Source organism: Oryctolagus cuniculus, chromosome 17 (assembly GCF_964237555.1).
Source record: "Oryctolagus cuniculus chromosome 17, mOryCun1.1, whole genome shotgun sequence".
Taxonomy (NCBI): Eukaryota; Metazoa; Chordata; class Mammalia; order Lagomorpha; family Leporidae; genus Oryctolagus; species Oryctolagus cuniculus.
This window is the reverse complement of record NC_091448.1, coordinates 62,351,462-62,365,914: the sequence shown is the minus strand read 5'-3', so window position 1 is coordinate 62,365,914 and position 14,453 is coordinate 62,351,462. Positions and strand designations below refer to the sequence as shown.

Genomic DNA, 14,453 nt, shown 5'->3' with positions numbered 1-14,453 from the left:
CTGTTCCCCTCGGCCTCAGTCTACTCTGCTATGCAATGGGCACAGCGGAGCTGTGACAGATGCAGGGGGCTGGTGCCCTGCTGGGGAATCCAGGTTACAGTTCTTTTTGCTAAGATTGATTTATGTATTTGAAAGGCAGAATTAGGGAGAGACAGAGAGGTCTTCCATCTACTGGTTCACTCCCCAAATGGCAGCAACAGCCAGGGCTGGGCCAGGTGCAAACCAGGAGCCAGGAGCTTCTTCCAGGTTTCCCACATGGGTGCAGGGGCCCCAAGTACTCGGGCCATCCTCCACTGCTTTCCCAGGCCATAGCAGAGAGCTGGATCAGAAGTGGAGCAGCTGGGACTCGAACCGGTGTCCACATGGAATGCTGGCGCTGTGGGCGGCGGCTTAACCTTTGTACCACAGTTCACAAAGAAATAACAGCTGGAGGAAACATGGCACACACACACACACACACGGGATACGCTTGGCTCGCCACTGTCGGGGATACCGCTGTCTGGGATGCTGGGGTCCCTGGGCACGCACCTAAGTCTCAGCTTCCTAGTCTACAAAGCAGAAGCCATATAACACCAGCCTTGGAGGATGGTTGAGGAGGACGTAACGGGGCTGTGTGTCCGGCCATGGGACGTGCTCGTGCGGGGTGGCTGCTCTAATGGGCAATGCTATTTCTCTCTCCATCCTTTCAGGAAGGGTTCTTAGAGGCTGCGCCGTGCACGGGGGCCTGAGCGCACGCTGAGGGCTGCTCAGACGGGCACGGCACCAGGATACTGCTGACATTCCAGTCGGGGAGACAGATGACACCCAAAGAGACAGACCGGGAAACAGGAGAGGGTGCGAGGGTGCTGGGGGCCACAGTAGGGATGAGGCCCCCCTGGAGGAGGCGCCTGAGAGCAGCAATTGTGTTTTTTTTTTTTTTTTTTTTTTGACAGGCAGAGTGGACAGTGAGAGAGAGAGACAGAGAGAAAGGTCTTCCTTTTGCCGTTGGTTCACCCTCCAATGGCCGCCGCTGCAGCCGGCGCACCGCGCTGATCCTGGCAGGAGCCAGGAGCCAGGTGCTTTTCCTGGTCTCCCATGGGGTGCAGGGCCCAAGCACCTGGGCCATCCTCCACTGCACTCCCTGGCCATAGCAGAGAGCTGGCCTGGAAGAGGGGTGACCGGGACAGAATCCGGCGCCCCAACCGGGACTAGAACCCGGTGTGCCGGCGCCGCAAGGTGGAGGATTAGCCTATTGAGCCACGGCGCCGGCCAGCAATTGTGTTTTTAATTAATTTATTTGAAAGTCAGAGTTACACAGAGAAGGAGGGAGAGAGAGAGAGAGAGAAAGAGAGAGAGGTCTTCCATCCGCTGGTCCACTCCCCAATTGGCCACAACAGCCGGCGCTGTGCTGATTCGAAGCCAGGGGCCAGGAGCTTCCTCTGGGTCTCCCACGTGGGTGCAGGGGCCCAAGGACTTGGGCCATCTTCCTCTACCTTCCCAGGCCATAGCAGAGAGCTGGATCAGAAGTGGAGCAGCTGGGACTCGAACCGCCACCCATATAGGATGCCTGCATTGCAGGCAGGGGCCTTACCCGCTACACCACAGTGCCAGCCCCTAGCAGCAGTTTCTAGGCAGAGGGAGTGGCAGGTGCAAATGTCCAGAGGCAGGGCAGGGCTAGGTGTCAAGGGAGCAGCTAGGAGGGCTGCACAGCACAGGGGAAGCACTGGGGTTGGGCTGGGGGGAGCCCTGGTGAGGACGGGAGTGGGCGGGGAGCCTGGCCTCACGTGGCTTCTCAAAGGACCCCTCTGTTGGCCGCATTGAGGGCACAAAGGCAGGGTTGGGGCAGAGGCTCAGGGGGCCCAGGGCACCAGTGGCTGGTGGTGGCCGTGGGCAGGTGGAGAAGTCTGCCGTCCCCTAGCCCAGACTCCTGGGGTCTCTGAAGGTCATGGGTTCACACCTCGGGGGCCCAGAGAGGTCTGCCAGTCCCCTGGGAGAGACGGCCGGGTTCTGGTGGTGACTGGCTTTTCTTGTCTCTCCTCCCTCCCTGTGCTCCTGAAGATAAAGGTAAAGACCGTGTGTGTGTGCGCGCGCACTCCTGGCTGGGCAGCGAGAGACATCCCCAGACCTGTGCTGGGTCTCAGCTGTGAGGAGCCCGTGGCGGGGGGTGGGAATGGCACTGCACAGGGAGTGGAAGGGGCTTGTGGTTTGAGAACCAGGCAGCATGGCGGTGGGATGGGAGGGGGTGCACTAGGGAGACCCCGAGAATCTCCAGCTCACAAAGGAGGGTCCCTGTGTCTGAGCATGCCCAGCTAAGCCCCCCCATCCAGAACAGCGCCCAGCCCCAACACACACCCGCCTCTCCTCTGGGGCTCAGATCCTGGAGGCCACGCCCCTCCTGGAGTCCTTCGGGAACGCCAAAACCGTCAGGAACGACAACTCCAGCCGCTTCGGGAAGTTCGTGGAGATCTTTCTGGAAGGGTGAGTGGGGCCTGTGCGGGGGCTCCCTCGCGCCCCTCCTCCCACGCACCACCCCGGGAGCTGACTCTGCCCCCTCCCCCGCACCAGGGGCGTGATCTCCGGTGCCATAACCTCCCAGTACCTGCTGGAGAAGTCCAGGATTGTATTTCAGGTGGGCCGTCCTCTCCCCGGGCCCGCGGGCTGGGGGCGGGGCGCAGCGCAGACACTCAGAGCCTGGCGCCTGGTGGGGCTAAACTGATGTCAAATCAGTGAAGAGATGTGGCCATACGTGTGCACATGCGTGTCAACATGTGCACATGCACCCGTGGCCTCACCACCTCCCCCCCCAACACCATCCTACAGTAATGTTGGCTCCTCCCTGTCCCGGACCACAGCAGGCACGCTCCTGCCCCAGGGCCTTTGCACCTGCCGTGCCTTCCCCTTGGAGCACTTGTATCCCCCGGATCCCTGCACTGCCACACCCCCTGCCCGCCTCCTGCAGTGGCCCCCTGCTCAGCCCCTTTCTACTCCACCGGGATCCCCACGCCTGTCACTGCTGCATTTCTGTGTAGACGCTTTCTCCGTCTGAAACATCTTGCCTTTGTAATCAGTGGTTTGCTGGAGCATCTGTCTCCCCAGCTAGCAGATCGAGATCCGTGATTCCAAGGGGTTCTGTTGGCTTTGTTCCCAAGGGCCTGGGACACGGCCCCATGCACAGCCCCCTCTCTCCCTTACCAGGGCTCCTCCATGTCCAGCCCTAGCCCCAGCCCCATCTGGGCCGGGCTGGGAGCCTTGCCCGTGACACAGGTGCAGGTATCGCCTGCAAGCCTTGGTGTGCCTGTGTGTGTGTAGTGCGGGGTGGGGGGCACCGAGGCAGGCGCCTCCTCTCTCTGCACCCCGCCCCGTTCTGCAGGCCAAAAACGAGAGGAATTACCACATCTTCTACGAGCTGCTGGCGGGGCTGCCCGCCCAGCTCCGGCAGGCTTTCAGCCTGCAGGAGGCGGAGACCTACTACTACCTGAACCAGGTGAGCGCCAGCAGGTGCGGGAGGGCCCCGGGCCCCGCCCCAGGCCGCTGACCCCCACCGGCCCCTCCAGGGCGGGAACTGTGAGATTTCGGGGAAGAGCGACGCCGAGGACTTCCGCCGGCTCCTGGCCGCCATGGAGGTGCTGGGCTTCAGCGCCGAGGACCAGGACAGCATCTTCCGCATCCTGGCTTCCATCCTGCACCTGGGCAATGTCTACTTCGAGAAGTACGAGGTGCGGGCACGGGACCCCCAGACACGGGCTGGCTTTGTGGAGCCGGGTGCACCTGCCGTTTGTCTGCCTCGGGGGTCGCCCTCTTCACTGGTCTCCTGTCCTGCGTTTCTTCTCCTTTAGGGGTTGGTCATTCACTTTCCACAAATCTCTCTCTCTCTCAAATGATACCGGGTGCCGGGGGGGGGGGCAGTGCTCTGGCACAGGGGGCGAAACCACCCCCTGAGACACCGGCATCCCATAGGAGCGCCGGTTCCAGTTCCGGCTGCTCCACTTCCGATCCAGCTCCCTGCGAATGCACCTGGCAAAGCAGCCTAAGACGGCCCAAGTGCTTGGGCCCCTGCCAGCCATGTGGGAGACCCAGATGGAGCTGCTGGCTCCTGGCCCAGCCCTGACTGTTGAGTCGTGGCCATCTGGGGAGTGAACCACCAGATGGAAGACCTCTCTCTCTCCCTCTCTCTCTCTCTCTCTCTCTCTCTCTCCCTGCCTCCCTCCCTCCCTCCCCCTCCCTCCTCCTCTCCCTCCCCCCCCCACCTCTCACACCCGTGCTGCTGGTGGCTGTCACTCAGACGGACGCCCAGGAGGTGGCCTCCGTGGTGAGCGCCCGGGAGATCCAGGTGGTGGCGGAGCTGCTCCAGATCTCCCCCGAGGGCCTGCAGAAGGCCATCACCTTCAAAGTGACCGTGAGTCTGCACTTGCCGGGACGCGAACACAGTGCCCTGCCAGGGCCCAGCCCCTGCCGCCCCCTCCTCCTCCCTCTGCTCTGTCCACCTGCTGGGCCGGGCCTGACCTCCCAAGATGCAGGCCTTAGCGTAGGCTGTTCCCTGTGCCTGGATGGCACTTCCTGTCTTCACGCTTACTCCTCCTTCAGGTCCCAGTACTGCGACCCCTCCTCCAGGAAGCCTTCCCAGATGCCTGGCTGGGCCGGCGTCTCCTCTAGGGTTTTCACAACCTTCCGCCTTCCCAGGGCCAATCCGCTGTGGTGTTACCTGTCAGCTTATGCCGCTGTCTCCCCCATTAGACCAGCACACCAGGCAGAGGAGGGAGGAGGGGTCCTCTCCAGCCTCTGGCCAACTGTGTGCCTGAGACCTCCCTACCCCATGCACCCTGGTGCCTTCATCCCCCGAGGGCTCCCTGGAGGTGGTGGCCAGCCCGCTCTCCCTCCATGCCCCTGTCGCACCCTAGGAGACGATGCGGGAGAAGATCTTCACGCCCCTGACCGTGGAGAGCGCCGTAGATGCCAGGTGAGGTCACACCCCTCCCTGCGGACCCCCCCCAGGCCCCCAGGGCCGCCCCCACCCCGCTGCCGTGCCCCGCCCAGCCCAGTGCCACCTCTGCCCCAGGGATGCTATTGCCAAGGTCCTGTACGCGCTGCTGTTCGGCTGGCTCATCGCCAGGGTCAACGCGCTGGTGTCCCCGCGGCAGGACACGCTGTCCATCGCCATCCTGGACATCTATGGCTTCGAGGTGGGGCTGCGTGAGGGGTAAGGGGTGGGGGACGCAGGGCCAGGCCTCGGCTTCGCTGCCTGTCTTGGCTGCCGGCAGCCGGCGCCGGCCTCGTTCAGGGTTCTATCTCTTGTTCCCTCCCAATTCTTTCACCCGCTGCCCTCCCTGGGGCCTCTGTGAGCCGGGACCTGGGTTGGTGACCCCAGCAAAGACAAGAGCCCAGCTTGCTTGGGGAAGCTCCCCACTGGGGCTGGCTGGGGGCGGGAGGGGAGGTGTGAGGGCAGACTCTGAGAAGCCCGTGGGACCAGAGCCAGGAAGGGGGAGCCCCCAGGGAGGCTTCCCTCAGCTGGGCAAGAATCAAGGAGGGCTTCCCGGAGGGAGAGGAAGGAACATTCCTGAGAAGCCATGAAAGGCATTGGCTGGAGGGGGCAGCACGTGCAAAGGCTGGGAGGTGGGGGCGGGGCGTGGTGTCTGGATGATGTCGGTGGTGGGGGTGACTGCTGTGTCGAGTGCACAGTGCGGGGACCGGGGACAGCGGGCTTTCCCGCGGCGGCACCCTGTGTCTGCCAACTCGCTCCATCTTATGGCAGCCCGTGAGGCAGGTGCTACCTGCCCCCGGCTGGGCTGGGCGGTGCTAGATGGGGAGGGAGGCAGGGACCGAGGCTGGCTGCTCACCGCCACCACCCCGCCCCGGGCCAGGACCTGAGCTTTAACAGCTTCGAGCAGCTGTGTATCAACTACGCCAACGAGAACCTCCAGTACCTGTTCAATAAGATCGTCTTCCAGGAGGAGCAGGTGCGTCGCGCCATCAGCACCGGTGGGCGGGCGGGTGGGCGGGCCTCCTTGGGGGCGGCCAAGGGCACTGGGGTTCTCAAAGGGCAGTTTCAATGCCAGGAGCCCAGTGATGGGAGAAGAGAGAAGGCCTGGGCTCTGGGGGCGGGGTCCGGGGCGGGGTCTGGGGCGGGGGGTGGGGCCTTCTTGCCCCCCTCGGAGCTTGCCCAGGCAGAGGGGGCAGCGGGGCCCTGAGATAGCAGGTGGTGCCCTGTGAGGAGGTGAGCTCCCTGTTCTGGGAGGTATGCAAGCAAAGCTATGATTCCAGGCGGAGTCAGCCCGGGCTGGGGTGGGGGGTCCTGGGCGGGCCTAGGAGGCCCCGCGGCTGCTGCCCGCTGCCCACTGGCCACAGGAGGAGTACATCCGGGAGCAGATCGACTGGCGGGAGATCCCCTTCGCCGACAACCAGCCCTGCATCAACCTCATCTCACTGAAGCCCTACGGCATCTTGCGTATCCTTGACGACCAGTGCTGCTTCCCCCAGGTGAACCGCGGGGGCCCTGGCACCTGTTCCCCCCTCCCCCGCCCCCCAGTGAGCCTCCTCTATCCTCATCCACCTGCTCTTCCCAACCTGGGGGCACCGAGTGAGGCCAGCAGACAGGGACTTCTCCCACCCTGAGAAATCACAGAAGGCTTCCCGGAGGAGGTGATGGGGGGGGTGGTGATTGCACAAGGATGGGATGGCATCCCGGGGTAAAGGGAGGCTGCCGTGCCTGTCTGTAGGGGTCCCGTCCTCTTGGGCCTCATAGGCGCTGGCCCCCCTGACCCAGGGCAGCAGGAAGCCGTGAGCTGCCCCTCTGCAGTATGCTAGAGAATTGGCCACTCAGGTCCCCCCTGTCCGCTCACCAGCCCTGCCTGCCCCCAGGCCACAGACCACACCTTCCTGCAGAAGTGTCACTACCACCACGGCGCCAACCCGCTCTACTCCAAGCCCAAGATGCCGCTACCCGAGTTCACCATCAAGCACTACGCGGGCAAGGTCACCTACCAGGTGAGGGGCCGCGGCCCGCCCGGACTGTTGGGGGTGGGGTGGGGGTGGGGAGGATGCGGGAGTGCGAGGTGGCTGCCGCCGCGCACACCAGGCTCCAGCTCCTGTCCGGCAGCTCCCCCCCAGCTGTGTGATCTTGGCCACAAAGCCCTTAGCCTCTGGGCTCAGCTTTCTTGTCTTGAAAAGGGCGTGATCGGGGGTGGTGCCTGTCTCGGGAGGGGGTGTCATAGCTGAGGTCGCTGTGGTCGCCTGCACTGCTAGCAGCAGAGGCGGCTTCCTCTGTCCCCACGCGGAGCCTTCACTTGCCTCATCGGTAGAATGGGCACAGCACACCCTCCTCCTCCACTTCCTTAAAGGTGCACCAGTTCTTGGACAAGAACCATGACCAGGTGCGCCAGGACGTGCTGGACCTGTTCGTGCGCAGCCGGACGCGGGTGAGCGGGCCTGGCCTCGCCCCCCACCCCACCCACGCAGAGCTCGCAGTGGCCGCGTCCGGGCTCCGCCCCCAGCCTGGCTCCTCCCCCAGCCTGGCTCCGCCCCTGCCCAAGCCAGGAGCCTGGCAGGCGGCCTCCCCTGATTTAGCTCCTTTGATTCCTGGACACACCACGCCCCCTGGCTCTTGCCACGCCCTCGGCCCCGCCCATTCTCCAGCGGGGGGGGGGGGGCCGGCCCACCCCTGCAGGTAGTCCTCAGCCCTCCGCAGGAATTCTGTTTGTCCAGCGATCTCCCCAGGGCTGCCACGGGGTTGGGGGGCTCGACTTGGGTCCCTGCAAAGCTGGGGAGCCCCACGCCCCAGCCCGGACCCACTTGACTCCGTGGGTATCTGTCTCTCTCGCCCCCACCGGCCCTCCCCGCCTGCCACTCTGTGCCTGACCGCCCCGCCCCCGCCCAGGTGGTGGCCCATCTCTTCTCCAGCCACAGCCTCCAGGCCGCCCCTCAGCGCCTGGGCAAGAGCAGCTCCGTTTCCCGGCTCTACAAGGCGCACACGGTGGCTGCCAAGTTCCAGCAGTCGCTCCTGGATCTGGTGGAAAAGATGGAGAGGTGGGGGTGGGGGTGGAGGCAGATGGGCGGAGCACCTGGCCTCCTCTTAGCCGGCCCCTCAGCAGGTGAGCGCCCGCCCTCCCCGGGGTCTCACGCTGCCCCTCCTCCTCTGCCCAGGTGCAACCCCTTGTTCGTGCGTTGCCTGAAACCCAACCACAAGAAGGTGGGTCGGCGCGGAGGCCCCTGGGAGAGCCAGAGGGTCCTCCCGGTGCTGGGTGGCCTTGGGCAAGTGGCTCGGCCTCTCTGGACCGCCCCTGCCCAGGGGACTGCTCACCGCTCCGTGCCCTTTGGGCATCCCTGCAGGAGCCGGGCCTCTTCGAGCCGGACGTGGTGATGGCACAGCTACGCTACTCGGGGGTGCTGGAGACCGTGCGGATCCGCAGAGACGGCTTCCCCGTGCGCCTGCCTTTCCAGGCGTTTGTCGACAGGTCCCCGGGGCTGGGCGAGGGCGCCCTCCCTTTCTTGTTTTAGTTGAAAGGCAGAGCGACAGGGGGAGAGAGGGGAAGACAGAGAAAGAGAGGGAAAGAGAGGTCTTCCATCCGCTGGTTCACTCCCCAAATGGCCACAGGAGCTGGGGCTAAGCCAAGACGAAGCCAGGAGCCGGGAGCTCCATCCGGGTCTCCCACGCGAGTAGCAGGAACGGAAGCGCCCGGGACATCATCCGCTGCCTCCCAGGCACATCAGCAGGAAGCTACTCAGAAGTGCAGAGAGACGGGATGGGCACTGTGGCAGGGCCACATACAGGCATCCTAGGCAGCAGCTTAGTCCCGAGCCTGTTGCTTAGGGTAGTACCTGGGCTCCACAGACCCACCCACCCACCCAATTCCCCATGACCCTGGGAGTACACAACCCAGGCAACACAATGCTTGCCATGAACAGTTGCCCCGGTTGCACAGCAGTAGAACCACCGCAGGCTAGCTGTGATGTAGATATCCTTATTGTTTTGCCTTTTTTTTCCCATAGTTTTGTTATATCTGTGTTGCTTCCAAAGAGGGGTGATTTTTAGTAGTTATTACCATACATGTCCAGCAGGTGGCAGTAAAGAACCTTGTTCTACCGAAATCTTTTCTGACACCCGGCAGTCACGGATGAGGGTGGATTGGGAGACATGGAGGGGAGCCATTGGGGGGGGGGGGCGGGGCCTGGTTGGGCAGGCCTCTTGGGGTAGGTCTCACAGCCCCAGGCTGAGTGTGGGTCCCTGCCCCTGCAGGTACCGCTGTCTGGTGGCCCTTAGGCACGATGTACCAGCTAACGGGGACATGTGTGTGTCGGTGCTGAGCCGCCTGTGCACAGTCATGCCAAACATGTACCGCGTGGGGGTCAGCAAGGTGAGAGTCAAGTGCAAGCACCCGGGATGCGAATCCCGCCTCCAGGCCCCAGCTCGGGGCAGGCCCACCGCCGGGGGGGGGGGGGGGGGCTGCCCTGTCTCCCGCAGGCACTTACAGCCCGGCTCTTACCTGCCCCGCCCCCGCCCCTGCCCCCACCTGCCCCGCCCCCGCCCCCGCCCCCGCCCCCGCCCCAGCTCTTCCTGAAGGAGCACCTGCACCAGCTGCTGGAGAGAATGCGGGAGCACGTTCTCAACATGGCCGCGCTCACGCTGCAGCGCTGCCTCCGCGGCTTCTTCATCCAGCGGCGCTTCCGCTCGCTGCGCCGGAAGATCATCCTACTGCAAAGCCGGGCCCGCGGCTACCTCGCCAGGTGTGGCTCCGAGAAAGCAGGCTGGGGAGAGAGGCCTGGCCTGGCCGCGGGTAGTGAGCCTCCTGTCGGTGGAGGTATGCAAGCTGGAGGCAGGGGTCCACACGGGTTTCACGGGGGCCGAGGACTCTGGCCAAGTCGCCAGCCCCACCCTGAGCCCCAGCTTCCCTGGCACCCAAGGCTGCAGAACGGTGTAGGTGCTGGCTGCCAAGGCCCCGACTGGCTGGGCGTCTGTCCCCTCGGTCACCCCTGGGGCCCATGACCATGACCCCTGACCCTGCAGGCAGCGCTATCAACAGATGAGGAGGAGTCTGGTGAAGTTCCGGTCCCTGGTGCACACGTACCTGAACCGCCGGCGCTACCTCAAGGTACACGCCCTGCCTCCACTGCCAGGAGGAGGAAGGAAGAGGCCCTGGGCACCTGGAGGGGCATGGGTTCAAATCCCCGCTCCGCCACATTGGAGCTCCGTGGGAACGTGCCATCCGCCCATTGCGGTTGTGGAGGGGATAAGCGAGGGGCTCCCTGTGCAGGGTCTGCCCGGTGCTCGGCTCACGGGGTCTGGCTCACGTGGCTTGGCCCTTGTCGTGAGGTCTGGCCTGGGCCACTGTCACACACCAACCCCTGGAGCTTGGAGGGACTGAAAATTTTGCCAACGAGGAGGGCTCTATTTTTGTTGTTGTTGATTTATTTGAAAGAGTGACGGGGAAATGAGAGAGAGAGAGAGAGAGAGAGAGAGAGAGAGAGAGAGAAAGATTGATTTTCTGTGTTGGTTCAGCAACAGCTGGGGCTGGGCCAGGCTGAAGCCAGGAGCCAGGAGCTTCTTCCAGGTCTCCCATGTGGGTGCAGGGGCCCAAGCACTTGGGCCATCCTCCACTGCTTTCCCAGGTGCATTAGCAGGGAGCTGGATTGGAAGTGGAGCAGCTGGGAATCGAACTGGCGCTTCTATGGGATGCCAGTGTCGCGGGTTAACCCGCTGCACCATAAAACCCCCCCCGGGGGGGGTTTTGCCGTGGCACTGGCTCAGCAGCCTCCCAGAATCCTCCGGGTGTGCCCTTCCCTCTGCCTGCAGTGTTCCTCTGTCCGCCCTTGGCCTCTGTCTCTGTCTCTCTTGCCGTCTTTCTCCTTTTCCTCTGGCCTCTGTGAAGTGGGCCGGTAGCCTCCAGCCAACGTGGCCGCCTCCTGGGAGCCCACCAGGCCTGCCCTGGGCCCAGGCCTCCCTGCCGTCGCCTCTGCCCGTCCCCGCCATGACCATCTGCTCTCCTGCAGCTGAGGGCAGAGCGGAGGCACCGGGTGGAGGAGGCGTGGCTGCGGGAGCAGGAGGTGGGTGTGGGGGCCGGGTGGCAGCCGGGCGCAGCGAGGGGAGGCTGGCGGGCGGGGGTGTGGCAGGTCGGACCTCTCACTGTGGGCCGCTTCTCCAGGAACTGAGCAAGCGCGAGGTGGTGGCCGTGGGGCACCTGGACGTACCAGCTGAGCTGACCGGGCTACTGCAAGCTGCAGCAGGTGCATCGGCGCTGGGCCGTGGGGAGGGCGGGGGTGTGGACACTGAGGCAGCCCACCTCATGCCCACCACTCCCCACAGGCCTCAGGCTGCCCCGGGTGGCCCCCGTGCGGGCTCCTCGGATGCTGGCCGAGCCCCGAGTCACGCTGCCCCTGGACGTCAACAACTACCCCATGGCCAAGTTTGCCCGGTGCCACTTCAAGGTAAGGGTGGGCAGCGGCCAACTCCGCCCCCGGGGCCGGGCGCCTTGTGGTTGCTGGGGCAGGGGCAGCCTGGGGGGAGCAGTGGCGGGCCCAATGGAGGAACAGGTGGGGTCCCGGGCCAGCCCCTCGCCGATCCTCAGCCTGACATGCAGCCATGGCTGCAGATGTGCCCGCCCATGTCGGCTCCGCCTCCTCCTGCACCTGCCCTGTGTTCCCCAGGAGCCAGCCTTTGGGATGCTGACGGTGCCGCTGAAGACGCCGCTAACCCGGCTGCCCGCCGAGCACCACACGGACGCCGTGAGCCTCTTCAAGCTGGTATGGGGTCTCCCTCGACCCCAGCGCCCCAGTGCTGCCCTCCGCAAGCCCCCGCCCCCAGCTGGCCAGTGTGGACAGATGGAAACACAGAGGCTAGGGAGTCCGGGGGTGGTGGGCAGCGGATTCAGCCCTGGGCAGGGTCAGAGAGGGCTTCCTGGAGGGGGGGCATTGGAGCTAGAAGGGAGAACCGTCTTGTAACATTCTGTTTCAGAACAGTTTTATTTTATTTTTAAAGGTTGATCTATTTATTTGAAAGAGTTACAGAGAGAGGGAGGGAAAGACAGAGAGAAAGGGTTCTTCCCTCTGTTGATTCACTTCCCAAGTGACCCTAACAGGCCAGAGCTGTGCCGATCCGAAGCCAGGAGCCAGGAGCTTCTTCTGGGTCTCCCATGTGGGTGCAGGGGCCCAAGCACTTGGGCCATCTTCTGCTGCCTTCCCAGGCACATTAGCAGGGAGCTGGATTGGAAATGGAGCAGCTGGGACTCGAACCGGTGCCCCTAGGTGACACCTGTAGACCTGGGGGGGGGACTTTCCAGGCTGGAAAAGAGAAGGCACAGAGTGTGGTGGTCAGCGCAGAGAGTGGAGGCGGCGAGGGGGAGTGGTCAGCGAGGCCCTGATGGCTGGCCCGGAGGTCAGCTCTCATCCCTTGGGCCCTGGCGGCAAGGGCCGTGGTCAGATCTGGATGTCGGATGGGGAACCCGCTGGGGCCCTGGGGGAGCAGGAGCAGAGGGGCTGGCGGGAGGCCCAGGCACGGGGAGGGGGCCAGGCTGCCTGGGGCACGCGTGTCGTGGGGTATGACTTTCCCCGTGGCTGCTGGGCGTGGACTATGGCAGTGACCTGGTGACCCAAGGGCGGGGGGAGTGTGGCCATGTAAGAGGGGTGCGAGTGGGGCCCGGGGGTGGGGTGGGGTGGCGTGGGGGCGGTGCCCTGGCACAGCGTGTGTGGCCCAGGTGCTGCGGTTCATGGGCGACCCCCAGCTGCGCGGAGCCCAGGAGCACCTGCTGGGGAACTACGTGGTGCAGAAGGGGCTGGCGGCGCCCGCGCTGCGGGATGAGATCCTGGCGCAGCTGGCTAACCAGGTGTGGCGCAACCCCAACGCCCACAATGCCGAGCGCGGCTGGCTGCTGCTGGCGCTCTGTCTCGGCGGCTTCGCGCCTTCCTCCCGCCTGGACAAGTCCCTCCTCAAGTGAGTGTGGAATCTGGGGGCGGGGGGGGGGGGCAGGCCAGAGCTGCCCGCTGGGCTCAGAGCCAGAAAGAAGGGGGGAGGGCAGACTGGATGGAGGAATTCCAAGTCCAGAGGGAGGCAGGAGGTGACGTGTCCATGCTGTGTGACCTTAGGCAAGTTACCCACCCTCTCTGGGCCTCCGTTTCCTTCCCTGCACAGCTGTTGTGAGGAGGAAGGGTGGACACACACGGGAGGTGGGCTCACAGACAGCAGTAGCAGCAGTGGTGTCTCTATGCAGGGGTGAGGAGGGGGCTGGGCAAGAAAAAGAGCCCAGGTAGACTCTGACCCTTGCCTGCTGTGTGGCCCGGGGAAAGTCACTGCCCCTCTCTGGACCTGTTTCTTCCCACCCCCTGAAAAATTAGGCACGGTACTCTGGATTAGGCTGAAGTCTCTTTTTTTTTTGGCTAGCTTCAGAACTCTGGGCTAGCCTGGGACCCTTCCAAAGTAGCTTGAGGCCCTCCTGCCTTTACCTTCGAGCTCTGGGCTGTTCTGGGCCCCCTCACGTAGGCTCCGACTCGCACCCACCAGGTTTGTGTCCGATCACGGGCGGAACGGCTTCCAGGCTGTGTGTCAGCACCGCCTCATGCAAGCCATGGGCCGTGCCCAGCAGCAGGGCTCGGGGGCTGCCCGCACCTTCCCCCCAACCCTGCTCGAGTGGACAGTGACCCAGGAGAAGGCCAGCATGGCCCTGGACGTGAGCTGTTTCAACGGTGAGCTGCCAATCCCCTCCGCTGCCCCCTGCTCTCCAGAGGAGACAGCAAGGCTTGGCGGGCTCTGGAGCTGGGGGAGGCGTCTGCTCGGGGGCGGGTGTGCATGGGTGTTGGACCTGGGACGAGGCACGGAGAGCCGGGGCAGCAAGGCTGCAGGGTCTAGGGTGAGAAGTGGGGAGGCTGCGTGGAGGAGGCAGGCCGGGGAGGCAGAGGCAGATCAGGCTGCAGATGCCACAGCCTGAGCTGTGCCCCTGCTCCCGCCCCAGGGGACCAGTTCTCCTGCCCGGTGCATTCCTGGAGCACCGGGGAAGAGGTGGCTGGAGACATCCTGAGACACAGGTTTGCTCCCGGGACGCCCTGCCCAGCACATGCTGTGTTTGGGAGGAGGGGCCGTGTCTGGGGTCGGGCTGGCACGCCAGGGTCTCCCCGGGGCACTGCCTGATCGCTCCTCTCCTCTGCGTGCTGTCCCCAGGGGGCTGGCGGATGGGTGGCGCGGCTGGACCGTGGCCCTGAAGCATGGAGTCCAGTGGGCGGAGCTGGCCGGCCACGACTACGTGCTGGACCTCGTGTCGGACCTGGAGCTGCCCAGGGACTTCCCGCGACAGAAGTCCTATTTCATTGTGGCTGCAGAAGGGCCTGTGGCCAGCAGGGGAGGCCCGAGAGTGTAGGTGGCTCCCCCCTCCCCCAGGCAGAGGGCTCTGCTCGCCACCAGCCCCTCCCACAAGCTGAGTTTTTTCTTTTTAATAAGATTTAGTTTATTTATTTGGAAGATAGCGTTACAGAGAGGGAGAGAGGGAGGACTTCCATCT

The 14,453-nt window shown here is 64.4% G+C and overlaps 1 protein-coding gene across 1 annotated transcript in view; it reads left to right on the top strand.

The window, feature by feature from the left end:
• The window catches only part of MYO15A (myosin XVA), a 46,826-nt gene that overhangs the window by 10,223 nt on the left and 22,150 nt on the right, over positions 1 to 14,453 (top strand). The window contains exons 7-32 of the mRNA XM_070060056.1: positions 2,038 to 2,043; positions 2,354 to 2,457; positions 2,545 to 2,608; positions 3,350 to 3,463; positions 3,534 to 3,695; positions 4,262 to 4,375; positions 4,878 to 4,936; positions 5,036 to 5,159; positions 5,838 to 5,933; positions 6,322 to 6,453; positions 6,835 to 6,960; positions 7,314 to 7,391; positions 7,850 to 7,998; positions 8,116 to 8,161; positions 8,302 to 8,426; positions 9,209 to 9,326; positions 9,521 to 9,696; positions 9,977 to 10,061; positions 10,960 to 11,013; positions 11,112 to 11,193; positions 11,273 to 11,394; positions 11,614 to 11,709; positions 12,660 to 12,895; positions 13,463 to 13,644; positions 13,911 to 13,983; positions 14,117 to 14,308. Coding sequence (XP_069916157.1) covers positions 2,038 to 2,043; positions 2,354 to 2,457; positions 2,545 to 2,608; positions 3,350 to 3,463; positions 3,534 to 3,695; positions 4,262 to 4,375; positions 4,878 to 4,936; positions 5,036 to 5,159; positions 5,838 to 5,933; positions 6,322 to 6,453; positions 6,835 to 6,960; positions 7,314 to 7,391; positions 7,850 to 7,998; positions 8,116 to 8,161; positions 8,302 to 8,426; positions 9,209 to 9,326; positions 9,521 to 9,696; positions 9,977 to 10,061; positions 10,960 to 11,013; positions 11,112 to 11,193; positions 11,273 to 11,394; positions 11,614 to 11,709; positions 12,660 to 12,895; positions 13,463 to 13,644; positions 13,911 to 13,983; positions 14,117 to 14,308 — 2,915 coding nt within the window. The remainder of the gene's footprint in view (positions 1 to 2,037; positions 2,044 to 2,353; positions 2,458 to 2,544; positions 2,609 to 3,349; positions 3,464 to 3,533; positions 3,696 to 4,261; positions 4,376 to 4,877; positions 4,937 to 5,035; positions 5,160 to 5,837; positions 5,934 to 6,321; positions 6,454 to 6,834; positions 6,961 to 7,313; positions 7,392 to 7,849; positions 7,999 to 8,115; positions 8,162 to 8,301; positions 8,427 to 9,208; positions 9,327 to 9,520; positions 9,697 to 9,976; positions 10,062 to 10,959; positions 11,014 to 11,111; positions 11,194 to 11,272; positions 11,395 to 11,613; positions 11,710 to 12,659; positions 12,896 to 13,462; positions 13,645 to 13,910; positions 13,984 to 14,116; positions 14,309 to 14,453) is intronic.